At 33.4% G+C, this 24,694-nt stretch overlaps 1 protein-coding gene across 3 annotated transcripts in view; it reads right to left on the bottom strand.

Annotated features, from left to right (window-relative positions):
* The window catches only part of BRINP3 (BMP/retinoic acid inducible neural specific 3), a 253,015-nt gene that overhangs the window by 227,198 nt on the left and 1,123 nt on the right, over nt 1-24,694 (bottom strand). Inside the window, exons 1-2 of one of the 3 annotated variants that reach the window (XM_011360869.2) lie at nt 23,721-23,763; nt 4,844-5,129 (exon numbers count right to left, since the gene is read on the bottom strand). In XM_011360869.2, coding sequence (XP_011359171.1) covers nt 4,844-5,079 — 236 coding nt within the window. In that variant the 5' untranslated portion in view covers nt 5,080-5,129; nt 23,721-23,763. Of the gene's footprint in view, nt 1-4,843; nt 5,133-23,720; nt 23,764-24,694 lie in introns of those variants that run through there. The other 2 variants (XM_011360868.2, XM_011360870.1) reach the window with 2 other exon arrangements.

Genomic DNA, 24,694 nt, shown 5'->3' with positions numbered 1-24,694 from the left:
TCAGACTCAGGACAAGGCCAGTGCACAAACACTTCATAAACTTCTACTCGCATCGTATTTGCTGATGTCACATTGACTGAGGCAAGGTCAATGGCCAAGTCCAAGTTCAGTGAGTGTGGGAGCCCACAAGGTCACTGAGATGAGGAGGCCAGATTCATTGGGAGCCTTGAACTATTAAGAGTTTAACACAATTTCATTAGTTCTCTGGCAACAGAGAAATGATATAAGAGATATAAGGATATATTTACTAGACAAAACTGACTAATATGCATGAACAAAGAAAGAAATAAGAGTGGTGGATTGGATTTGGTTTTTAGATACGAGAATATTTAATTCGAAATATTTAACTCCAAAGATCAGTTATCTATGGGGCTTTTGTTTATGTTTTCCTAATTGTGATAAAATCATCATAGAATTTAAATTCAAAAATATAGGTTTTTGTTATTTTTTAATGTTTGTCTGCTATTTCGAGGCAAACTATTTAAAATCTCTGAATGTTAGATTATTTTTAATTGATATAATAATATCATCAATGAAAGGCTATAGTAAAAATTACATATAAAAATTATATGTAATATAAAAAAGATTTTAGTAAACAACAAGCGAAAATTCTGTTTTTCTACATGAATGCATACTTAGACATGAAAGTATGATGGGGCACCTATTGCTCATATAATTGAACATTTCTATGAAATTTAAGAGAGTTTTATAAACTTTAATGGTAAATGCTGAGTTCAGAAATAAGTCAAAGGAATGAGTTAATTTATCAATTTGAGGACTCTAGCTTTCAATTAAAAGCTGACACAATATTAATCTACTTGAAAATTTTTCATATTGTGAAATATAAAATCCTTATGAATAACTGCCTAAAATATATACTAGAGTCTAAAGAACACCAATATAACCACCACTCAGTTTAAGAAATTGAGTGTTGTTATTACTTTAGAAATCCCCTATTTGCTCACCTAAAAATCTCACCTTTCTCCCCTCCTCAGAGAGAACACTGATATCTTTACCTTTGTTTCAGTAATTTTTTTTAAATTTTAAAACCATCTTTAAACAATATATCTCTAAACAATATAATTCAGTTTCACCTACTCAGTGAACTTTATATAATAGAGTGATACTGTGTGCAAATCTTCCCTGTGTTGTGTTTTTTTCACTTAACATTTTGTCTAGGAGATTCATCCACTCTGGATGGCTATCTTCCTGTTAATATATCTGAAATAATCAGTATTTTTTTTTTTTTAATGATCAATGCCTTGTGTTTTAAGGAATACTTACAGATCCCAATATCATGAAAGTGTTTCTCTGTGTTTATTTTTTTTCTAGAAACAGCATTTTTGCCTTTTATATTTATATTGTCATTCCATATAAAGTTGATTTGTGTATGTGGTGTGAAAAGGGATCCTATTTCCGTTTTTCTCATACAGATACCCAAACTGCAGAACCATTCATTCAAAAGTTCATCCTTTCCCATGCACTGTTTCATTATGCCCCTGTTATATATGAAGTGCCTGTATGTTTATCTTTTTCTAGGTATCCTGTCCCTTACAAATCATTTTTTTAAATATATTTTTGGGGGAAGCATACCTACAAAACCAATAAGACACAACATTTATCTTAATTGACCCCTCATTCAAAGTTTTCTTTGAAAAATTGCTCTGAGGAAGCAAGCTAAGTTTCAGTTATAAAAAATATCTTGACATTATTTTGAAAGATAAGAAAAGCATCATCTTTTCCTCCATGATTCACTTGCACATGTGGTTAAGCAAAAAATGTTAAAAACCAAGGCAAAAAAAAAAAAAATTTTTTTTTTATTTTGTATCACCATATCTAATGATCTGCATGAGTGGGAATAAAAATCATCACCCTATGACCTTAAAATATCTCTGTGTGGTTCAAGGTAATTGTTTAAGTTTGAGTTTTAACAGTGAGTTTCTCATCTACAACTCCTGTAATTTTTTAAAAGAATGAGGATTTCCGTGGCCTAGAAGAAGTTATGTATTAGCCGGTGAACATCTTACCTAAGGGTGTTTCTAGAATATAATAAGTACAATCACAGGCTTTAATTTATTAAGGAGCCAAGCGAGCTCCTATTCTATGCTTAAGAGTAGACAAAATTTCTCCAGACAGAGCCCATGTTCTAAAACTGAGAACTCGTACTTAAAATGCCTATGCTTAGGTTCTATTTTCAATCTTTAGCTAAGAAAGATGGCTGAAAACCCAACTTTCAATATTTAATCAGATAACAAGATAACTGTTAGCAAGCTCATTCTAGATCCTCCAATTCAAGGATCTACCCATAAAATTATCACCTCTTGAGTCATACTGTAGTTTCAGAACAAAAGCTACAAAGTACTTCATAATATACAATTTAAAAACACAAATTTTTATATTTAGTTGACAAAAATGTACCTTGTCAAAAAAAATGGCAATTTTTTTTTTTCCTTTAAGCCCTAGATGTGATCTTAGTAATGTTCAATTGTTATGATCTTGCTGTTGTATATCAGAGGTGAAAGGGCCAATATGGTGCTGGGGAAGGAGACAGATGTAGAAAGACGACTGAAAAAGGTTTGACCTAATTATTTCAACAGGCTAAATATGTTGTACATTCATAACGAATGTCTTTCGGATACTATGTCAACACAAGATCCGGCATGAAATAGCTTGTGACAGTAATAATAAACACTAGGAGAGTTTTGCTTATCGCTTTTGGAAATTATGTGGTCTTTAAAAATGATAAATTTAGTGCTTATAATGGAAAAATAAAAATTTTCCATCGATGTGTCTTAATCACAAATTCCGTATTTTAGGACAAACATTTGTGAAATATAAAAAACCTAATAACTATTTTTTGGAAGACTAATATTAAAAACAAAAGTAAAAACAAAACAAGTCTAATCCTTGGATTTAAGGTTCCCTAATATGTCAACAATAAAGTTAACTTCTGCAGGAAGAACTCAGATTCATCGTATTGGAAAGATAGGTCGATAGCATTCTCTGAAATTTAGGGAAAGACCAGATGGCCAAAAGTATCTCATTGTGGCAAGACAAAAGAAACCTCATGAACATATTGTATCGTTCCTTTTGTACCAACCATCAGTAATCACAACATCATTAGGCAATGTTTCAAAGGTCACATAAGAAGTTATAGCCTGGTCCAGGCAGGGGACAGGGATATCTTATTCCACTGTTCAAAAACTGACAATTTTCATACATATTTATTCAAGCTACATAGGAAGGATGAAATATACAGGGTGAATGAGGGTCTTTAGGAACCAAGTCCCAGGAACTCTAAAGAAAATACACGAACCTTGCAAACAAAGCCTATGACATTGTTTTTCATTGTCTTTCACTATGGTGGTCCAAATAATTGTAAGGCCTCTTTCATTCAGCCTAGAACCTCTAAAAACATGCCAAGCCATGTTTGCAACTCATGACCAATGAACCAATAAACCAAACCTTAACAGTCATACACCTGACAACACCTCAGAATCCCAGCAGAGATGCCAAGAGTTCATGGAGACACGCTCTGCATTAGTTTGCTTGACAGACTAATTAAACTTCTTGCAGAAAGCTAAAATCTAAGGCCTCCTCTAAAATTCAAGTAGCTTCGCACAATTCGTGAAGAAAAGCTGGCTAAACCAACAAACACTTAAAAAAGAATACAGTGGAATCAGAATATATTGTCTGCTTCCTGCTGCATTTCAGAAAGAAAATCTTTAATATTTGTCATTACTTTACTTTTTAAAAATTAGAACAAGTCTTTTTGTGACGGTGCTCTGGCTGCCTGGACTAAGGGATTTGTTATGAACACATACACAAACACACGCATCAATACTTGTATGATGCTCCATGGAACCTATTCGGCACCCTCAGTCTCTTCTGTAAATTTGCATTGCTGATAGAATTTATAAATTCCGCACAAAGCTGTATGGAAACTACATACAGACCAGAAGCACAGTGCCCTCTGGTGAATGTACACAACAACAAAAAAATACATATATATATATCACAGTATTCACATGAACACACAACAATACAAAGCTAAATTGTGCTTCCCCACAAATGATAGCCCATGGAAATTGTGAGCTTCCATGATGAAGAAATGATCAAAACTGAGACCTTCCATAAAACGTTCGTTATGACATAGGTTGAGACAATCTAGTCCAGTCAGGCTGACACTGGTATGCTCCTGTATGAAATGCTTCACCGGGCTTAGGGGAGCTGGCAGCCTCTTAGATGTAACATACAACTTATGTTGTGTAACTTATTGAGAATTAAATGTAGAAAAGCAGTAAAAATTAAAGACCATTAATCTCAACCCCCTCTCCAATTTTGGCCTTTGCTGTCATGTCCTATTTATACCATTGCCATTTCCTCTGATTTCTACATGTATAATTACCCATGACATCGATAAAGGAGAAACTGACTCAGCTTCTCAGTGATTAGAAGATATCACTTCTATTCAGCTAAAAAAGGTAATACAGCATGGTCTAAAGTAAAAAAGAAATACCATTCAAGAAAATTCATTTAAAACTTCTTTCTATTTAAAATGATAAAGTCAACCATGAAGTTAACTGGGATTTACTTGAAGGCAACGTAGCATTCCAGAATTTGGAAATGATGCACAAGTGGTCACCACGATCCAGTTTGTCTATGTTATGTCTATGAGAAATATGTTTAAATAACACAAAAAAAAACATTACTATCGTGAATGGCAAATAATAACCCGTCTGATAATAACCCTTTCCCACCTGAAACTTTCCCTTAGAGAAACGTATTTATACACAACCTTCAAGGAAGATAGCTCTGTAATGGCTTTCCCTTTGCTTCATACCTGTATATCTTGTATCTTGTGCTAAATCCCTGCCGGCTTCTGTCCACAAAATCTGTGTATTCCTGTGAGCGATGGAAGGGTCCCTTATCAGACAGGAGCCAGTCGAAGGGGCTTGTGGCATGCTGATCCGAAACAGCAGCAACCGCTAAAACCCAGCAATGAAGACTCAGTGCTATCCACTCCCATAGAGCCATCAGAGAGAACAATTCAGCACCAGCTCTGCTCCGCCATGTCATGCTTCCACTGCGGGTTTAGAGCCTTCATTCTCTTAGCTTTCCCTCAACACCTAGACAAAATACACAGGCGATTAGTTAGCCCCTGGAAGATGCTTTTCGAGCAATTAAGGGGTTGAGGTGGCTAATTGTTTTTTTCATAATCTTATATCATTGTTTTTTTTTTAAATTTGATGACAGCAAAAGTGATTAAGTAAACCAAAATGATTTATTTTTTCTATCTTTTTCATACTTCGTGTCTTTTTGATTTTACTGGAAATAAGTCACTGAGTTATTATGGCCTCATCGTGACAATGTCATACAGTGGATAATTAAAGTCTATGGTGCAACAATCAGAAGTTTAGACCAATAATCCATTTTTATGTTTAAATGTTTTCTAACATTGGACACTTTCTCAGTTAGTAATGAATGTTGAATTATATTGTAAATTGTGTCATTTAATAGTAAGTATATTTTATTGTTTAGTTATTTTAGAGATAATACTTTACAATTAATTTAAAATATTTATGTAGTTTCCATAAAAACAAACAAAAAACAAACATGAACTTGAATGGATTAAAACTGGGTTAAGAACACATAAATAAATGTGTTTATGTATGTGTCTGTCTGCCCTCCCTTCATCCTTCTCTCTCTCTCCATCCATCCATCCACCCACCCACCCACCCACCATGTATCTCTCTATATACATAAATGGACATGTGTGTGGGAGAGCAGAGATGTGTGTTTGCTCACATATTATTTCCATTATCCCATTAGAGACAAACTTCCCTGATTATTTAAAAAGAATAATAATTAAGTTATTTCTAAGATCTTCAAAAGATTTAATTGTGCCTGTGTCTCATTCATGAGATGAGTAGGCATACCAACAAAATTCATATACAGACAAACTAAGACAATGCAGATTGTCTTATTATATTAAACTATGAAACTACATATATTTTATAAGCATTCACAAAAAATTATAGCATAAATAACTTTACACAAAACAGCTGATGCAACGTCCATATGCGACACAAAAAACTCTACAAATATTTGAATTCAATTCTACTTTCCATCCTCATCAACTTTTTCCCCAATATTATTTATAGCACACAGAACTATGCAATATATAAATTCTGATTAATGAGAAAGTTTGGGTTATGAGAGTTTTTAGTCAGCAAAGTCTCTTTAGAAAGCAATCAAATGCATAGTATTAAGTAAAATATTTTAATTATAGTAGTTGTCATCTTTCTCTGATGTTTGGCTGAGGCAATTGATAGCTTTAATTTGCTTTCTAGTTAAAAGCCTATAACTCATAATGTAAGCCTAAACTATTTATATATGACAAGTATACAGCAATAATTTTGCAGTTATAAAGTATGTCAAAATAGTGACATAATATGACTGCTGTAGGTCATCAAGTTGCAGTCTAACCAATACAGAATTAAAAGGATTACAACCCCCATACTAGATGAGTTGTTCCAATCAAAAGACTCACTTTCCTGTGATGATTAAAGAATGCCCTCTTTTGTAAACAATATAAGAAATATTACATGTGAATACATTTAAAAATAATTTATCATAAGAAAGAATAACATCATATAATAGAAACCATTTGAAATAGGAGTTGGGAGATGCTGTGTCTCCAACAGCTGTTTGCATAAATGTAACACTGTCAAATGATTCAACTCATAATTTCCAATTCTGATGAAGAAAGTAGATATTTTTTACATATTGTTTTTATGTGAGAATTATACCATTTTCCAGAATATCAATATATTTCATTTACATTCATAAACTAAGAATTGTTATATATACAGGTATAGTATAATCCCCCTATGACTAATAAATATGTCTTACCTTTGTTTATCACACATTTTTATTCTGGTGATTAAATATATTTAAGCTAGCAACACTGAATCATTCTTACAAAAAAGTTATACTTCCTTATATAAAACATCAAGAACAGCGTCTAGCATGTGGTAAGGACATTGAGTGTCTCAAAGCATACTTCATGCTGGTTTGCAATCATGTAATTATATACCATAAAATTAGACCCAACTCTGTGCTCACGCTCATGATTTTGTAAGACACATAATATCATAGAAAAAGTGGAATACGATTAATTTAGATGGCATTTAAGGTCTTATTCTCAATTGTTTCACTATAGGATTACCCAGAACCACTGTTTTCAGTCTTTTCACCAAATGGATTATAGCTGCTTTGTGATCCTTTAATTCCCTAATCTTAACATTTAGGAAGATGGAAAGATTTTCTTAAATTATGTTTATGGGAAACCACCCCAAAATGTTAGAATTAGGTATGAATCATTTTATTTATAAGGTCTTTTAAAAGAGATATACAATAAGCAAACTATGACACCTGATACTCCTACTAATCTGTATTTGAGAAATTACCTTGAGGAGTTATAAAACAGAGAGCAAAGCAGTTTTAGAATACTTTAAGACAAAGATGTAGGCTTCTGAAGATCCTTAGAACACGGGGCCACTAGATGCAATATCCACTAACAAAAGGATTTCATTTATTTAGTTTGCCACAAAAGCAGGTAAATGTACATTTGAATCACCCGTGTATATATGAATACTAATTTTTAATTATTACTGAATGCCCTAAATTGCTTCCTTTACTTGGTTTGGATTAATAGCCTTATCTATTCTTGTGTGAGAGATGGCTTTATAATATAGATTGCCAATGACAAAAGTAATGAATAGAGTTCTTTGAAGGACATTTGGAGGTCACTACTGAAGTAGGCAGGTAAATTTAGAGGTATTGTTAAGGGAGAAAAATCATGAGAGCCAATGAAAGAAAGTAAAGCTTATTACACTAGTAAGTGAATTCATCAGTTTTACTCCCTGGAGTGCCGGGAAAGTACAAGATGACCTTGAATTCCTGAATAAGTGTCCAAGAGACCAACTAAGGAAATGACAGAACCAATGAGCAATATTTTCCAGAACATGTAAAGGTACATTTTATGAAACATAGAAGAAATTAACAAAAAACAAAACATTTTTTAAGTGTAAATTTATGTTAAAAAAGCAATATTTAAAAAGTGGTACTGAACGAGTTGTTCTTTTCATTAAAAAAAGGAAGCAGTAAATACTGAATATCACATGATTTTTAAAATAGATATTTAGTACATGAGCTACTCTTTTAACAAATTCTTACAAAATATAATTCAGTGAGACCATTATCAACGCATACAACTTCATTATTTGCAAATACCCAGTGGCCCTGAAAATCTGTGCAGAAGAAAATGCACCAAGAGGGTAATCTATAGAAAAAAATCATCAATTCATATAACACATAATAAATACATAAGTTATTATGTAATTTATTCATTCTAGTATGGAATAATTTCTAGTACATAATCATTATTCCTCTTTACCAGCTCTCTGAGATTTTATTTCAGGGTGGCAGTACATTACTTTTATCTAAAATATTGATTTACCATATAATTCTGAAATGCAGAAAATATTGAAATTTATAAAATGTTACTTACAAAATTAAAAGTGAATGTCTAGTATAGCTGAAACTATGAAGACAGAAAGAAAAAGGTTATTAATCACTGAGACTCGATATGCTTTGGATTGTGGGTCATTCCGTAGCGGTTCATCTTTTAGACCACATTATCTCATTGTTCAGTATCTAGTTGATTGTTCGAAACTAATGATTACTATTTATTCAATACTAATGATTACTATTTGTTAAACACTTAACATTGCATGCCGTGTCATTTTTCCTTTATGTCTGTCTTTGAACTGATTTTTTGCTGCTAAAGTGTTCAAAATGTTTTCTCAGGAATCTGAACTCACTTATGATCTTGCATATGCAAAGAAGTTTCATAAATAATTGTTCCCAAGACATTTTTTTAATTTGAAAAATGCAAAACCCACAGAAAATTGAGAGGCTAGGGAACACATATAACCTTCAGCTACATTTTTCTTGGTACAGAACAAGAGCCTAGAGAAAATTGACTGATTTGCCCAAGATATAATTTTACACCCATTCTCTGAATTCCTGATCTTGAGCAACTACTACACTGCTTTATAAAATAGCTCTTTGAATTAACATTCATTATCACCAATATTGAAGTTTGTAAGTTGAACCTCCAAAATAAAGTCTCCAATTCTCAAGTGATAGTAATATACATTAACTTAAAGTTAAATATTAGAACCATTTTATTATTGTAAAATAGTATATTTGTATTGAATATTCCCAGAATCTATTAAAATATATACCATTATATTATCATATATTATATAATGCATGTATTTTATTATGTGCTGGAATAAATGCTAGCTCCGAAGTAAATACTGATTCAATATAACTTTAAGTAAATGAATGATGGGAGAGTTAAAGTTTATTTTAATGGTAAATTTTGATTTGTTTTCTATATAGTCATTGTTTACATTCCTATTTGGTAGAATAGAGAAAACTAAAATAAGAGAGTAAATCTTATTGATACCTACACTGTACAAAATGCTCCAATATGTTTTGAGATGGAGAGAGACCATAGCTCTCACTGAAAATCATGTTCCTGTCCTCGGAAACTTACAATCAAGTTAGGAAGGCCATGTGTAATGCAGGACACACTACTACGAGAATCTGTTAGACACTAATACTTCTGTCAACTAAAAATCCACATTCTCCATTTTTTTTTCTCTGTCTGGTTTCCTTATCTCATAAATGATACTTTTATTGACTCAAATCTTTAAATCCAAAACCCACCTTCTACTACCTTCTTGACCACTGCATATATCTAATCAATCCCCAAGTTCTATGCATTCTTTCTCCTAGGAATCAAATCTGTCACTTTCTGTGTACACTCACTCAACCTGACTGGGTCATTCCATACCCCCAACACTACCATCACCCTGAATCACTGCCATATTCTGGATTACTACGATAGCTGCTTAAGTGTTCTCCCTAACACCCATGTGGCTCTCCCTTACCTGTTGTTACTACATGTATCTCACTAAAAAGTTAAAACTCCCACTTAGGATTTTGTGCCTTTTGCCTTCTTGATAACCTCCAAAATCCTTAAGATGAGTTGTAAAATTAGCTTCCATCGCTTAGCTCTTTACCTGAGTCTGTTCCCTTTGCATATGCCACTATCATTATCAACCAAACATCAACTACGCTTCAAAATTTTATTCCTCAAATTCACCTCACTTTCTCCCTATCCTCAGGATCTTTGATTGTGTAGTTTATTCTACCTGAACCACAATTTTTACTTGGACCTCTTCACTTGCCCAACCTTAACATATCCTGTAACTGCAGACTAGATTGTCAGTCCCGCCACAAAGCTTTCTGTGATCCTGTGAGGCTGGCCGATCCCAATGATCTCATTGTTTCGTCTATTAAAGCACACTCATACAGCTTTTTGTATATTTTGTATATTTTGTCTCGTTGCCGGCATCTCTCTCTTGACACCAATTAGATTTAGTTTTAGGAGGAAATAATTGTTTCTATCTTAATAAAAACTGAGTACATTTAGCAAAGTGCCTGAAATAAAGTTGCTTAATGAGTATTGGCTAAGTAAATGAATGAATGGTGATTAAGTAAGCACTAAATGGAGGTGTCATTAATATCATATGTATAGCAAGATTAAGAAAATTCTTTCTACGTGAAAGCAAAAAGGAACTTTTGCATCTAAACTATGACTCAAGATGGCAGTAGCTTTAATAGTTGAGAAAGGACAGAAATGGAATTCTAAGATAATGGTTTTGGTGTCCAAATCATAAACATAAATGATATTTCAAGTAGCATCAAAACTAAGAATACTTAATATTCAAGAATTGTTAAGAACAAGAATATAAAAGCATGACTAATTATTAATTTGAGATGCAATTATAAAGAATTATCATGATCATGCCCATAATTGTGGAAAACTCAATTTTCATTTATGTTCTCTTAGTCATAGTTTCTAGAGACAGACCAAATGAATGCGAGTCCACAGGTAAAGTGAAACACAAATCCTCTACTCACTCATGAGCACAGTGTAGGTTACACTGTGTTGTCACTCCTGAATTTAAATATTAACAGTAATATACAAACAGTATCGGAATAGGTGGCCTCTCCCCCTCTGGAAGGTTGTATACTACAGATAACTTTAACAAGTTCCCTCCAAATCTGTAAAGGGCATGGGGCGTGGAGGTGGTGGGGAGGAGGGCGGTGATGATGAAAACGGCATGCTATTATTATTTTCTTGGCAACAAAATTAACCTTTCTTGAGTGATTTTGATATGACACTCATTTCACCAAGATTTCTTTATTTCACCTTCCAGATGCATAATGGGGTGTCTATGATTATCGCCATTTGCTTGTTGGGAAGACTGAGGTTTAAGGCGAATAAACATGAAACAGAGGAAGGATTCAATGAAAGTCGTCTTGAAGCCAAACTGAAAACCATGCACTCTCCATTACAGCTCATTACAGACTAATTAGAACTGATTGCAGATTTAAAGTTCCTTACTAGGGTTTTTGTTGTCAATTAATGAAATGTTTTTGAACAAAATACAATTTTAAAATTGAAACTATAAATAGTAGAAATAGAAAAAAAGTTAAAGTTAAAATGAGAGATTATTATCTCAGTCAATTATAAGCAAGTGATCTGAGTAACTACATATTATGGCTTTTCATAATATACATTTTCATAATACAGGTTTTTAAAGCTTATCTGCTTCATATAATTTAATATTTTCAAGTACTAATTTAAGGAACAATAGCATGAAAATTCAGGACTACAGCTAAAAAATGTATATTTTATGGTATTATTTGGCAAGAAAGACCCTGGATGTTAAAAAAAAAAAAAGTTTTAAAGGCACGGCTTTCTAGAACAGCAGTTAAATTCAAGTATTAAATCTGATAAACATATTCAAACATATATAATGTAATACATCTCTTCCTGTATGCATATATGTATGGATTTTCATTTTTGAATGCTCAGGACCTATATATAGCATATAGTCAATTCATAAAAAAATGTAATGATGTATTGATTTATGGCTTTAGTTAAATACTAGTTATGATCTATAATTTTAGACTTAAATGACTCCAAATTTTTCTTCCTTAATCTACACATTGTGTATTTAAAGGTAATGGATTTTTAAGGAGTCTAATGCAGTAGAATTTGGCATTTTTTATATAAAGATGCCAAGAAATTCATCAAATTATAAAATCTTACGGACATTACATAATTTGTTCTATTTTCCGCATAAATAGTTTGAATGTTGCCATTCTATTTTCCATACTCCACCATAGGTATAGAGAAATGATTGTTTTATCTTTGTGCATCCATTGAAATAATGTGCGAATGAGAAGAAAGTCATCCTGACTCTTAGATATATTTACCACTGGGTTCCTCAAAGAATTATACCAAAATTAGATGTTTTTTGCTTATGCATTGATAATTCTATTTCCCTCGGAAAAGTAAAACAAATTTCTAAAAAGCTAAATAGTAATAATAATCTCTAAAACAAACAAACAAAAAATACCATTTAACTGCAGGCATCGCCAAAACCTGAGGTTATCCAAATTAGACACTACGGATAAAAAGAACTCCTGTTTGAATTAGCAGTTCTTTTTGAATTTTAAAGACAAGTGTCCTGGTGGTTTAATAACTACTTTAAATACTTCTAAATATGGTAGTGCAAAAATCATTAAAATTACTCTATACTGGATGGTTTTCCATTCGCGAACATTGCGAAGTTTCACGATATGCTACTATCACCTTCTTTATCATCTTTGTTCATACACCAGATTATGAAGGCCTTGCTGTCAGGGATTATGGCTCAGAAATCCCTGTGGCCTTCAACACTTAGCACACTGTCACACATGTAGTACAGGTATGGAATAGGCACTGAATTAAATTCTTGTTTTCTTTTAATTTTATGGGCTGTTTTATTTTATCTGCTTACATTAGCAAGATTGCCACTGTATTGCTCTGTAATACATTACTATTATACTTGTACTTTTTCACTTTTTTCTTAAAAAACATTTTTAAATCCTTGTTTTAAATCACATTGTATAGGTTCAGACAGACCTTAACGATGAATGTTTCTAGTCATTTAACTGCTAACCCTGTATTCCAGAGGGTCCTTCTTATTATTTAGTTTAGCTGATCAGGTAGTACAGTGCCTCTGAATTACAGCTTTAAGTGTTTTCCATCTTAATGAGGGTTTGGATTCCTCTGAGTATGTACTGAAGAGAGAACTAGTCTCCTGCTTGATTCTGTCAATACAATCTTATCCTACTGAGAAAGAGAAAGTTAAATGCTACTAGCTTATAGAACTGATTAGAAAAAAAATGAAGAGAAGGGAGTTCTAGTCCTTAATTCTGTGCAGCACAGAGGGAAATTTATTCTTAAAATCTCAAAATTTCAAGAGTCACCTGGGTTATCTTTATATTTTAAATTAAAAAAAAAAAAACACCTCGGTGTTTCAACATATGTGGTCATATAACAAAACATCCTAGTAAGATTCAAATCATATTTAAGTTTAGTTTATAAAGAATGTGACCAAAGACTAAAGTTCAGATGCAGGATGTTTAGAATAGTTTATTTAGATTGAAAATCTAATTTTAAAGTAAAATATGAAAAAATGTTTTAGAAAATTTAGTGAAATTACTGTCTTAGACTACTACAACAGTGAAACCAAAGACAGCTTGAAATAAAGATTAAAGTAATGCACATACAGGAATGTACGTACAGGAATGGAGTGAAAATAATGATATGGACATCTGGATTTAATTTAGTTACTATAATGGGCAGCATTATTTTTTGGTTTTTTTTTCCTTATTATAGTCCAATATTAAAAAGCATTCTAGTTTTAAAGAGAATAAATCATTTCTTGTCGATAAAAGAATTTGTCACAAGTGAAAATTTAAAGGGGATTTCAGGAATCATTAATTTGAAATAAAAACATACCACATGCAAATCTATACAAGTACAAAAATAATAAATCTTTTGCCCCTGACTTTATGGATATGGTCTCTGTTACAGTTTGCAAAGCTTTAAAAATGCTTTTAAAAAATTAATAAGGATGCTGAGAATAAACTGAAAGTATGATACTAACTTATTTGGCAAAGGTGTTTCCAGCCTACTGCTGGAAATAAAGGCTTACAAATATATTCACAGAACAAGACAATACTGAAATGGAGTTGAGAAATCTTGGAGTTTGGTAACCAACTGGATAATAAAATCTATCAATCTATAATAGGACCAAAATTTACCTTAGTGTTCACCAGGACTAGAAGATTGCATAAACTATTTTATTAGAAGTTATTTGTAGAAACATTGCACACAAAAGCAATATTACACTTAAGAAACTTTCAAAGCAAGTTCACTAAAATTATTTAAGTTTTTTTAAAAAGGTCCTGATTATTTAAGCCATAAAAAAACTTTGAAAATTTCAAAATAAGAATCTTAAGTTTCATTTTATCCATTTGCAAGAAATCAAAATGTTCAAAACTTTTAAAACTTTTAAATATGGTCAGTGGATTCCTAAATTTATCTTCTAATCTTGATTACAGATATAATTTAATTCACAGCATAATAATTCTTGTAATTATTTAATATTTCCTATAATAATTTAATAATTTCCATAATTCCAGAATAAACAACATTAGGTAGGGATTTATGTCCGTTTTATTCACTAACGCGCGCGTGCGCACACACACACACACACACACACACACACACACACACACACACACACACAAAAACCTGGCACAGATTAGAGTCTCAATAAATATATGATGAAATAAGAAAAATAAATTTGTAAATTCTTGTGATGTTAAGCAGATTTCCTTTGTTAATTCTAATTATTAAAAATCAAAAGTTATATCCATTGGAAATGTTTTCATTAAAACAATTTCTGAAAAAAAATGATAAGATGACAACTCAATCATCACTCTGAGAATTGTTATGGCTTTATTTGCACAACTGCTTTCATTCCTAAATCCCTCTGTAACAGTGATCCTTTAATACCCTAGGTAGAAAATGTATTCCTATTGACCTATGTCTATACTGAGGAATTTGGCAACTCCCGTCTCCTCTCAAAGAGAATTATATTACGGTATCAAAATTGAACATGTATGGAAATAAAATGAATGGTCAAGCATTAAATTCACCTAAGTGGATTAATTAAAAGAAAGCATACTTCAAATAGCGAACAAACAAACAAAAAGCTTATATGTCTCTTTTGCACAACTGTTATATCTTTTAATTGTTATATTTTCAAGGTTCACTGTAGTGCATACCATTGATCAGATACCCCATAAATATAATTTTTAAAAGAACCAAAAATAACAACAAAAAGAAGTCATCCACAATAAGCTAACCAATCCAACATCAAGTAGGTAAGTCTTTATTTGCTGTTCTCCAATGCTTTCCGAACCACCACCTAATAAATATGTCAGAAAGTTAGATGTTTCTAATTAGAGAATGATCCTTAGCAATGAACCTTTGCACACCTTGTCCAGTTGCCAGACATGCTGAGATGGACCATATTTTCACATGGTGATGAGCCTTACATTGCCTGCTGTTAGTAATATATTCTAGCCTGTCTAAGCTTTTTTCTAACAATAAGCATCTTATTTACCCATTATTTACCAACAGACAATTTTCACATTTGCTATTTTCAAGGATCACTCTTATCAATATATTACATTAACTTCTATGATAGCTCAAATTGTCTTCAAACTCAGAAAGTTAAATAGCTTAAGGTACTAAATTTCAAAAGCAAATTAAATTTATATGAAAAAAATCTATATTCTTAAAGATAGTTTTTATATAAAAACAGCCAGATTTTGAAATACAAGAATGAATAAAGGGGATATAACTACATCTGACAAATTGAGACTATTAAATATTAGTTACATCCAGCATATCATGTACATACTAGTGGCAATTTAAAAAATTCTATTGTCTAAATTGTCAGAAACTGCCTTCTGAATAATAATTATTGGAATCAGTATTACAGGACTTATCAGAGAACAAAATTTAGTAACAGATAAATGTTTAATGAACAGTTAACTCATTTTAAATACTGAGCAAATAGTCATCTTCAGCTTAAACCTCTGCAAATCTCTAACTAAAAGATAATAAAGCATGTCAAATTTGTATCACTTTTGTGATGGAAGAATCATGTGAAGCTAGATTAAACTTTTGTTTACCTTATTAATATTACTAATGAGAAGGAAATATTTTTAATAGTTAATCACAGCAGTTTATATTGAAGTTGATGTTTCTTTCTTTAAATCAGAGTTGATCTCTTAAATAGCAGCAGCCATCAAAGATAGGTTGAAAAAGTAGTGATGCCATGAGTGGTTTTTCATATTTGTTCTGGCCTGTCTCTGCACGACTGTAATTGTTTTTTTTGTCTTCAAACTAGTTAAACAAGGGACATGCTAAAAGGTCTGCATTTCGTGGATGGACGGAAGATACAAATGCAAACATAACCTACTAAAGTTCACTCTAAGAAGAAACTTGGATCATGAGGTTATTCCCCCCCTACTCCAGTTTTGTCACTATTCAAACATAATTAGTGTTACATTTTTAGGCAAAATATAAAGATAGTTATATACCGAAAATGTGAATGACCTGTCCTGGATCTCAAAGTTCTCAACTATGGAGAAATGTATTGTAAAACTGTGTGTGTGCTGAAGAGAAGGGGGGTTATACATACATAAACTATGTCCCCACTCAAAAACAAGAAAGGAGCTTAAAACACATATTTTAATTAAAAAAAAAAAGTTTTAAGATTTTTAAAAATACATAGCGTGACCCTTAAGAAATTGCTCAGGATTCTCCTTTTCTTAACTATTGAGATTGTTTCAATTCACAGAGAAGAATGAATTCATATCTCTTTGTTCCCATTTAAAAAACAAAAGTGCTTTTTTTGGGATAATTATGAATGACAGGTTGAAACTTTGAATAAGTACAAAAGAGTACATCTTACTAATCTGGAAAACACAGATTTTATCTTAATTGTTTATTCAAAAAATTTTTTCAATTAAAATTTATGTTTTTTTTTTTTCACAACTCCATTTGGAGTGAAATTAGTAAAAGAACTAGAAAAAACTTTCTAGCTGTTGCTGTTAATTGGTAACTGACAAGTTCTTTTTATTCTATTCTTGAAACTTTAGTCTTCTGCCACATTATTCCATAGTATAATGTTGAAAACATATCTTACCACACTCATAAAATCTATTGTCTTTGTAGATTAGTGACAGATCTGAATGAATAATCAGAAATTTGATTACTATAAATTCAAGCAGAGCCATTCAATTTAAATGTTCTGAGTAAGATAGACTTGGACTATATATTAATGCTTAGAATTATATAATAAAATGCTGAGAAAAGCATAGGTTAATTATATTAAAAAACATTTTTTTATAATTTTACTGTATGATTTATTCAACTTTTAATGATTTTCTTCTGAAAATTTAGATTGCATTTATTATTATTAAAGATGTGACCGCTTCTGTAAAAGACTGTTCCACCATCTCTAGATATACATGTACAGGGCTGATATTTCAAACCTTCAGAAATGTTACCACACTAAAGACATGAAAGGCACTTAAATATATTGTCTATCCCAGGGATTTCCTGATTGGATTAACTTTTGTTCTATACTTACTTTAGCTACAATAAAAGGAGCTTCTGCACACAGTATTAAATTGTGTATCTAAAAGTATTTACAGAAGCTTGTATCTTAAATGTATATGCATATTAAACATAATACAAGTTATAAAGAACACATTATATGCAACCTACAAATACATATGTGATTTTGTTAACATGTTACTGGAATGAACCCATGCTTCAATTTTTAAATATATTCTTTGATTTGACTTAATCACTTTTTTCCAACCTGGCTTATATTTGTATTCATCACCTGACATATTTTAAAGATATTTGTCAGTTGTAAGAGTGTTTAAGGAATCTATAAAGTAGCAGTGTGTTTATATACTGGCTAATAATTGACACTGAAAATCTAAAATGCATACTTACTCAAATTTGGTCTTCCCAAGGCTAGATTGTTTTTTAATAGTGCAGTGGTCTAGAGATCGCTTTTAAAATTAACAAAATGCAGGGCTCCAGAAAAGTTAATAAAAAATAGCTCAGTCCTGATGAGGTTGGCTGATATTCACAAAAATCAGGAAGAATAAGTCTATCTATAAGTATTCATTTACAATAAATCTATAATGGAATTTAAATGAAACACCATTATGAGACAATATTTCTTATATAGCAGAGAGCTACAATATATTTGAAGGTAATGTTAACATATTTATTAATTTAATCAATAAATGTGTATTTTATAGATTTAATTTTCTGGAACTATAACATGGTAGCTTCTTTATCAACTATTAAAAGAAATATGTTATGCTTTGGGTACTCTTAAAAGCATCCACATCTCAGTAAACTAGAATTCAGACATTAAAAGAAATACTCTGAAAAAAATTAATTATAAGTAAAAAAAATAGGTCACTTTGAGGATATTATTTTTAATTCCGAACTTAATAAAAGTATTTTGAAAAATTATAATTGTGTTTAAGAAATAACAGTGTATACAGAAGAATGAGAATGTATAAAATTTCTTAATTTACTAGATTGCTTGTCATTTTTCCACAACTGAATTTACACTTTCTTGGTTAAAACTAAACATTGTAAAAATCAACACAACCATTTATTTCATGATAAAATACCTAGCAATCCACTTAGGTCATTAAAAATATATTAATTGTAACAATTTACCTTGGGGGGAAAAGAAATAGGTTAGAAAATCATACTTGGATTTACTTCAGTTATTAGAGCATCAACAAGTTAGTTGTTCATAATTTGTTACTTTGAATACAAAATTGAGAAATATCTCAGAACTGTATGAATGACTACTTTATCGCAAACATTAAGTATAGAATTGTGGACTTATAGCTTCTGAAATATCTTTCGAGACTTTGAAACTGAATAGGTCTGCAAATGACTAACTTGATATAAATATTCTTAATAACTCATCAAATATGACTTGAAGTGATAGTAATAAAAGCTTTAAAATGTTATCAATGATATTTGAGAACCAGTGTAAAATGGTAAGAGTAGCTATTTGTTATCATTAAGAAGAAGAAAAGCTGAGCTAGATCTCCCAGGTGTAAATTCAGTAGAATGGCCATTAGCATTCATGATTGAATTTCATCTTCAGAGTATCTTTTCTAGATTCCAAAATAAACATTATTGAATTATTATCTTCATTCAAGAATCAAGATCATCTGTTAGCAGTCAATAATATTTGAACACAAATAATGTTTTTTTGGTTTTGTTCTTATTTAGAACTTATAAATTATAAACTTTAAAATCATAAAACCAAATAGCAATGGGTGGAAAAACCGGTCAGAGTTACATTTCTAAATGTTTAAATGAAATTAATGAAGTAGTTGCTAAATTAAAACACCAAAAACCTGGATGTCGCCTAATTAATTCTAGTAAGCTGAATACAGTTTATAAAGGATGTTTGAAATTAGTTGTCTGTCTTTGAGTTTCTTCAGTTTAAAAGTGGTTACATGAAAATATTTTCATCTTTTCAATTAAAATGGCAGAGGTCATAATGTCAATATAAATCTGGTAAAAAAAAAAAATCAAACTTCCCTCTTACTAAATGGCACTGAGAAGTTGAGCAAGAACAACTGTTTTTGTAAAAGTGAATATTGTCCCAGAATGGCATTAAAGCCAAGATGAAAATACTGTAAATAAGAAATAATGTGCCATAAGGAGGTATTCCTTAAGGTATTTTTTTAGCAACACAATATCAAAACAAAAGAAATATCATTTAAACTCATTAGATACCATAACACCATAGACCAAGGATATCTGATACTAATATTTAACAAGAAAGTCAAATTTACTTCTTGCATATAGAACTTTGTCCAAAAAGATGAAAATAATCAAACGTAAATGGTATCTTTTTCATAATACATTGTTTTCATAATGTTTGTCTTTTTAAAGCATCCTCACCTCATGTCATGTTATCTACAAGAACATTATAAAGTAGATATTGTTTTTCCTACATGGAAGATGAGGAAAATAAATGGAAAGTGGTCAAGATATCTCACCAGGACCACATTAACGAGGCAGAACTAGAACTGAAACTGGAGAAGGGGTCCCAGATCCATCTCACTCTACTTTTCACAACAACCCACTAAAAGAATGTAAAGAGAAAAATATCAACAAACTTGGAAGAATACTCCATTAATCATAAGTCATAATCAATATCCTTATGATATTTTAGATAGATAAATTCATAATAAACTTACACAGATTGGTGGTTCATTTCTGTTTGCATAGGAACTTTTAATACTAATATCCAGTTTTCTAAATGACTAAATTTTTTGATGTTTATTATGGTCAGTAACTGATCATTTTAGAGATAATAAGAAAAAATGAAAAGTAACAGCAAATATAGGTAACTGAAACACAGGTTGATAACAAAGTATCAAAGTTTTGAAATCCTACCAGTTGAGTTCTTTGCATTTGTGGAGAGAAACACGCAAAGGCACTCTTCTGAAAAGAAATTCCATTTTTATTTAAAGAACAGACAAATCTCAGGGTAAGGCTAATTTTATATATGCATATGTGTATACAATACACACACAGGCACAGTTGTGCACGTGCACACGTACACGCACACACTCTTTTAGACTCTCAATGGTTTCTTCCAACTCAGGTTTGATTTACCTAACTGTAACACATCAATCCTTTTTCATGAAGAAGATTAAAATGTACTGTGTTTTATAAAAATTTGCATTGCCATTATAATGTTGACTTTACTAAGAGAAAATATTTCATAAGAAGCTAGAATCATGTATTTTCTTATTAAATGATAAATTAAATCAATCATATATGGCATCATGTCTATGTCACTTGGAAAATATTATTAAAGCAATTTAGGTTTAAAATAAATACCTTCTCTGCTTACCTAAAATGCACATGCACACACATGAACACACATGTGTGCACGCACGTGCGCGCGCGCACACACACACACACACACACACACACAATGAGCCTGTTCACTACAAAACTTCAGAGGAGAAAATGCACAAGAACTGAGGAATTGGAATTCATTGATGAATTACTTCTCCCAGTGGAGTAAAAACTATCTCTTGGATCAATTTGAGAAAAGCACTAAAACTTTGCCATTTTATCACGCAAACTTGCAATTATCTTTCATATTTCCAAGATGTTATCAGTGAACCTTACAAGGAAAAACATTATTGATCAGGGATCCACAATCAATAAATGTAAGTACTAAAAATTTTCCCAGAGAAGATCTTAAAAATACAATTTGTTAGAGAAAATATTACAAATAAAAGGAATAGTTTTAAGGTTCTATCTTATTGATATATCTGGCTTCACTGTGTGGGGAATTCAGACTCCTTCAACATGTAAGCACAACATAACAAAACAATAATAATAACAACATTCATTAAAATGGTCAAAATCTATTTTATCATTTCAATTTTGTTGTTGTTAAAGCTGATAGTGGAAGAAATCTTTGACTACTGAAATTATACATCTATAAAACTTGAAATTTAAAAAGCATATTTTATGGGAGAATTCCCATTATTTTTCAAATGTGTTCAGATTTTATTCTTTAGTTTCCAACTGATGTGCTAAGCCCAGAGATTTCTGTACAGGGATCATATATAATATAGCCTAGAGCAAACTCTTCTCATTCTATTTGATAACCCAACCAACTATCACTCCAAAGGGTTTATTTTCAATTGAAAAAATAACATAAAGTGCCTATTCTTATGAAGTAGTCACAATTAAACTGCTAGTTCAAGATGCTCTTAATAGTGCTCCAAGTGTCCTTTATATATTAAGGTCTATGACCTTAACAACAAACATTTTTTAAGGCATTTTTGCAAATGCTATCCCACATATCTCACTGGGGTTATGTACCCTTCCCTCCAACTCTGTCCTCTCATTTCCTTCTCTCCTCTTGTCCCAATTTATGATTTTTGTAACACTGTTAAACCTTCAAATGAATGCAAGTTGAACAGTTAAATGAATGTATATTAAACATGTCCATGGAGCTAAAATGGTTCACGAATGTGAATATTAAGAAGTTATGCATCATAGCAGAACCATCTGAAAATGCATATATTCCACTCCTTGAAACAGAGAAAAAAAATGCCACCAGATGGGTCAAACACAGGTCACATGGTTGTCAATAAAACACAGGCATTCAGTCCTTACCTGCTTAACTGCATGATGACAAACAAATCTAAATATCACGTCAAAGAGAAAGTCCCCCAAATCTGAATCATCTGCCTTCAAAGCTACTGTGACAGTTTTATGCCCTCGTGTTTTCTTCTTTGCTCACATACATCTGACTGCCTAGGGTACGTGTAAGTAATAATAAGGTTATTTAGCAACCCTAGTCACTTCTCGCTCTGACGAGCCTTTGGCTGGAGGCTCAGGCAGCTGGAAAGAGGCGTCTCATCCCTGGAGGTGGAGTCTCCCTGTGTTTCCAGCCAGGTTCCCTCTAGAAGGAGGTCTCTGCTGATCACGTTCTCGACCCGGTGAAAGTAAAACGCTCTCTGGCCAAACTCTTGGGGACTAGAACAACCATCAGAGCCTTAAACTGTGCCACTGCCGGGCTGCAGAGCCAGCAGTAACGGCCACCAAGAGGCACCACCCCCTCTCGGCAGACACGGCAGGAGAGGGCTCCCAGCCTCACAGCCTCCTACGTCCCGCCCCACCTCCAGAAAAGGGGAAAAATAAAAGCCCAACTGGAAAGTGGGTGTCATATAAGCTCAAGGGCTCCCATCCCTCACTCTTCACTTTGAACTTCAGTCTTTGATCCCAAGCCCCAGCTCCAAGTTGAAGTCTAACTCCCCCGCACCCACCCTGCTCCACCGCCTTCCACGTTCCTGCGAGTTGGAGAAAGGAGGGAGGGAGGGCTGGTCAGCAATACTTGAGCCCAGAGCCTGAGAAGTCAGTTAGCCATCCTCAGCCCAGGCAAGCAGTCGGAGGAAGACGGCGGCCAGGGTCTGATAAAGCAGGCATGCCAGGGGGCCCTCGCCCATTAGTCTTAGTTATAGCTCATTAAAAATAAAAAACAATACATACATACATACATACATACATACATACATACATACATACATACATACATACGAACGGCCGTAGAAGGGCCTTGACAGGATCTTCTCCAGCTCCCAAGTGTGTCCTCTGGCGCAGAGAAGAGGTCTGGCTCAAGTTCGGCCAGAGGAAGACTGGAAATGGAGCGTGAAGCGAGCCTGGAACCCCGCGCGCGCCCGGCGCTCCAGGGCTGCGAAGGCGCAGGGGCTGAGTGCGGAGCCTGCGCGGGCGGGTCACCGTGCGGGCACCGTCCCTTCCCGCGTGGGTCACCCGCACACCCAGCACCAAGCCCGGGGCCGGCTGGTCACCCGGGCACCTGGTCCTCCGCGCGCCCCGCGCCCAGGTGGCTCAGGCGCTGCCAGGAGCTGCGGAGTCTCTCCAGGCGGTCGCCTGTTGATAGCCCTCCCTCCGGCTGCAGCGTCTTCGCTGCGGGAGCCTCTTTGCCTCCCCTCGCCAGGCTCAAGAGTCAGGTTATAAGACAGCAAAACGCGCTTACCTAAACCCCGTACGCCCCGAGCCTCACTGGAGAAGACTGGCTGACGAGGAAAAGGTCGGACTGCACCGAAAGTTTTTTTTTTTTTCCCTCCCCCTCCCTCCACCCCTGCGCAACAGCAGCAGTCCCCCAAAGAGGACGTTCGAATGGGTGAATTACGCTAAGCCGTGGTTTCTTCAGCGAAGTCGCGGACGCTGATGGCACTTGTCAGACTGGACGACCAGATAGGGAAGGAGACCAGATAGAAACTGGTGACGGGTGAGGGGCGCCAAGCAGTACGGACCACAGTCTCAGCCCTGTTCTCTTGGTGGGAGCCAAGCGAGGGGGGGTGCCCATGGATGCTGAGACTGGGGGATGGGGTGACGCTGCAGCTGGAGTACTTTTATGTCTGGAAGCTAAGAGGGCTTTTGAATTTAAAAAGCGTTACTGGGGTTGTCGAGACAGCCATCAACGTTGAAGGGAATAGTTCTGAGATTTTAAAATTAAAAAAAAGAATGGAAGAAAGAAAAAAAAGAAGAAGAAAAAGCTTAAACAATAGATTCTCACCTCCATCCATCCCAATAACGAGAAATGTTGCAGAAACCAGAAACTTGTTCTTATGGGGTGGGGTGGGGGTGGGGGGGGTCACAGAGAAAACCCCCGAAACCTCAGTATGCATGAGAGATGAGTGACATATACTGTCTTGGCATTTAATAAATACCATGCCTTTAGCAGTATGTGAAGTAAAGGCTAAGCTTGAAGTGTCTCTCAACACACCTATACTTAAAGGGGAAGTGATAATCCTGTCAGTTAAGCTCACATACACACACAAAAAAATGTTCATAAAAGCAAAAGTCACTGAAATGTTAAAAATTGAGTCTAGGGGTTGAACAAGTGTGGGATGAAGCAATTCCAGTTTCCATGTAAAAGCTGGCCCTAAATTACAGTTTATTAGAACTGAGACAATTGGTGCCTTCTTCTGAGTCCCCTTCCTCTGA

The sequence above is a fragment of the Pteropus vampyrus genome, unplaced genomic scaffold (assembly GCF_000151845.1).
Source record: "Pteropus vampyrus isolate Shadow unplaced genomic scaffold, Pvam_2.0 Scaffold60, whole genome shotgun sequence".
Taxonomy (NCBI): Eukaryota; Metazoa; Chordata; class Mammalia; order Chiroptera; family Pteropodidae; genus Pteropus; species Pteropus vampyrus.
Note: the sequence above shows the minus strand (reverse complement) of the source record. Positions and strands in the feature narration are given on the sequence as shown.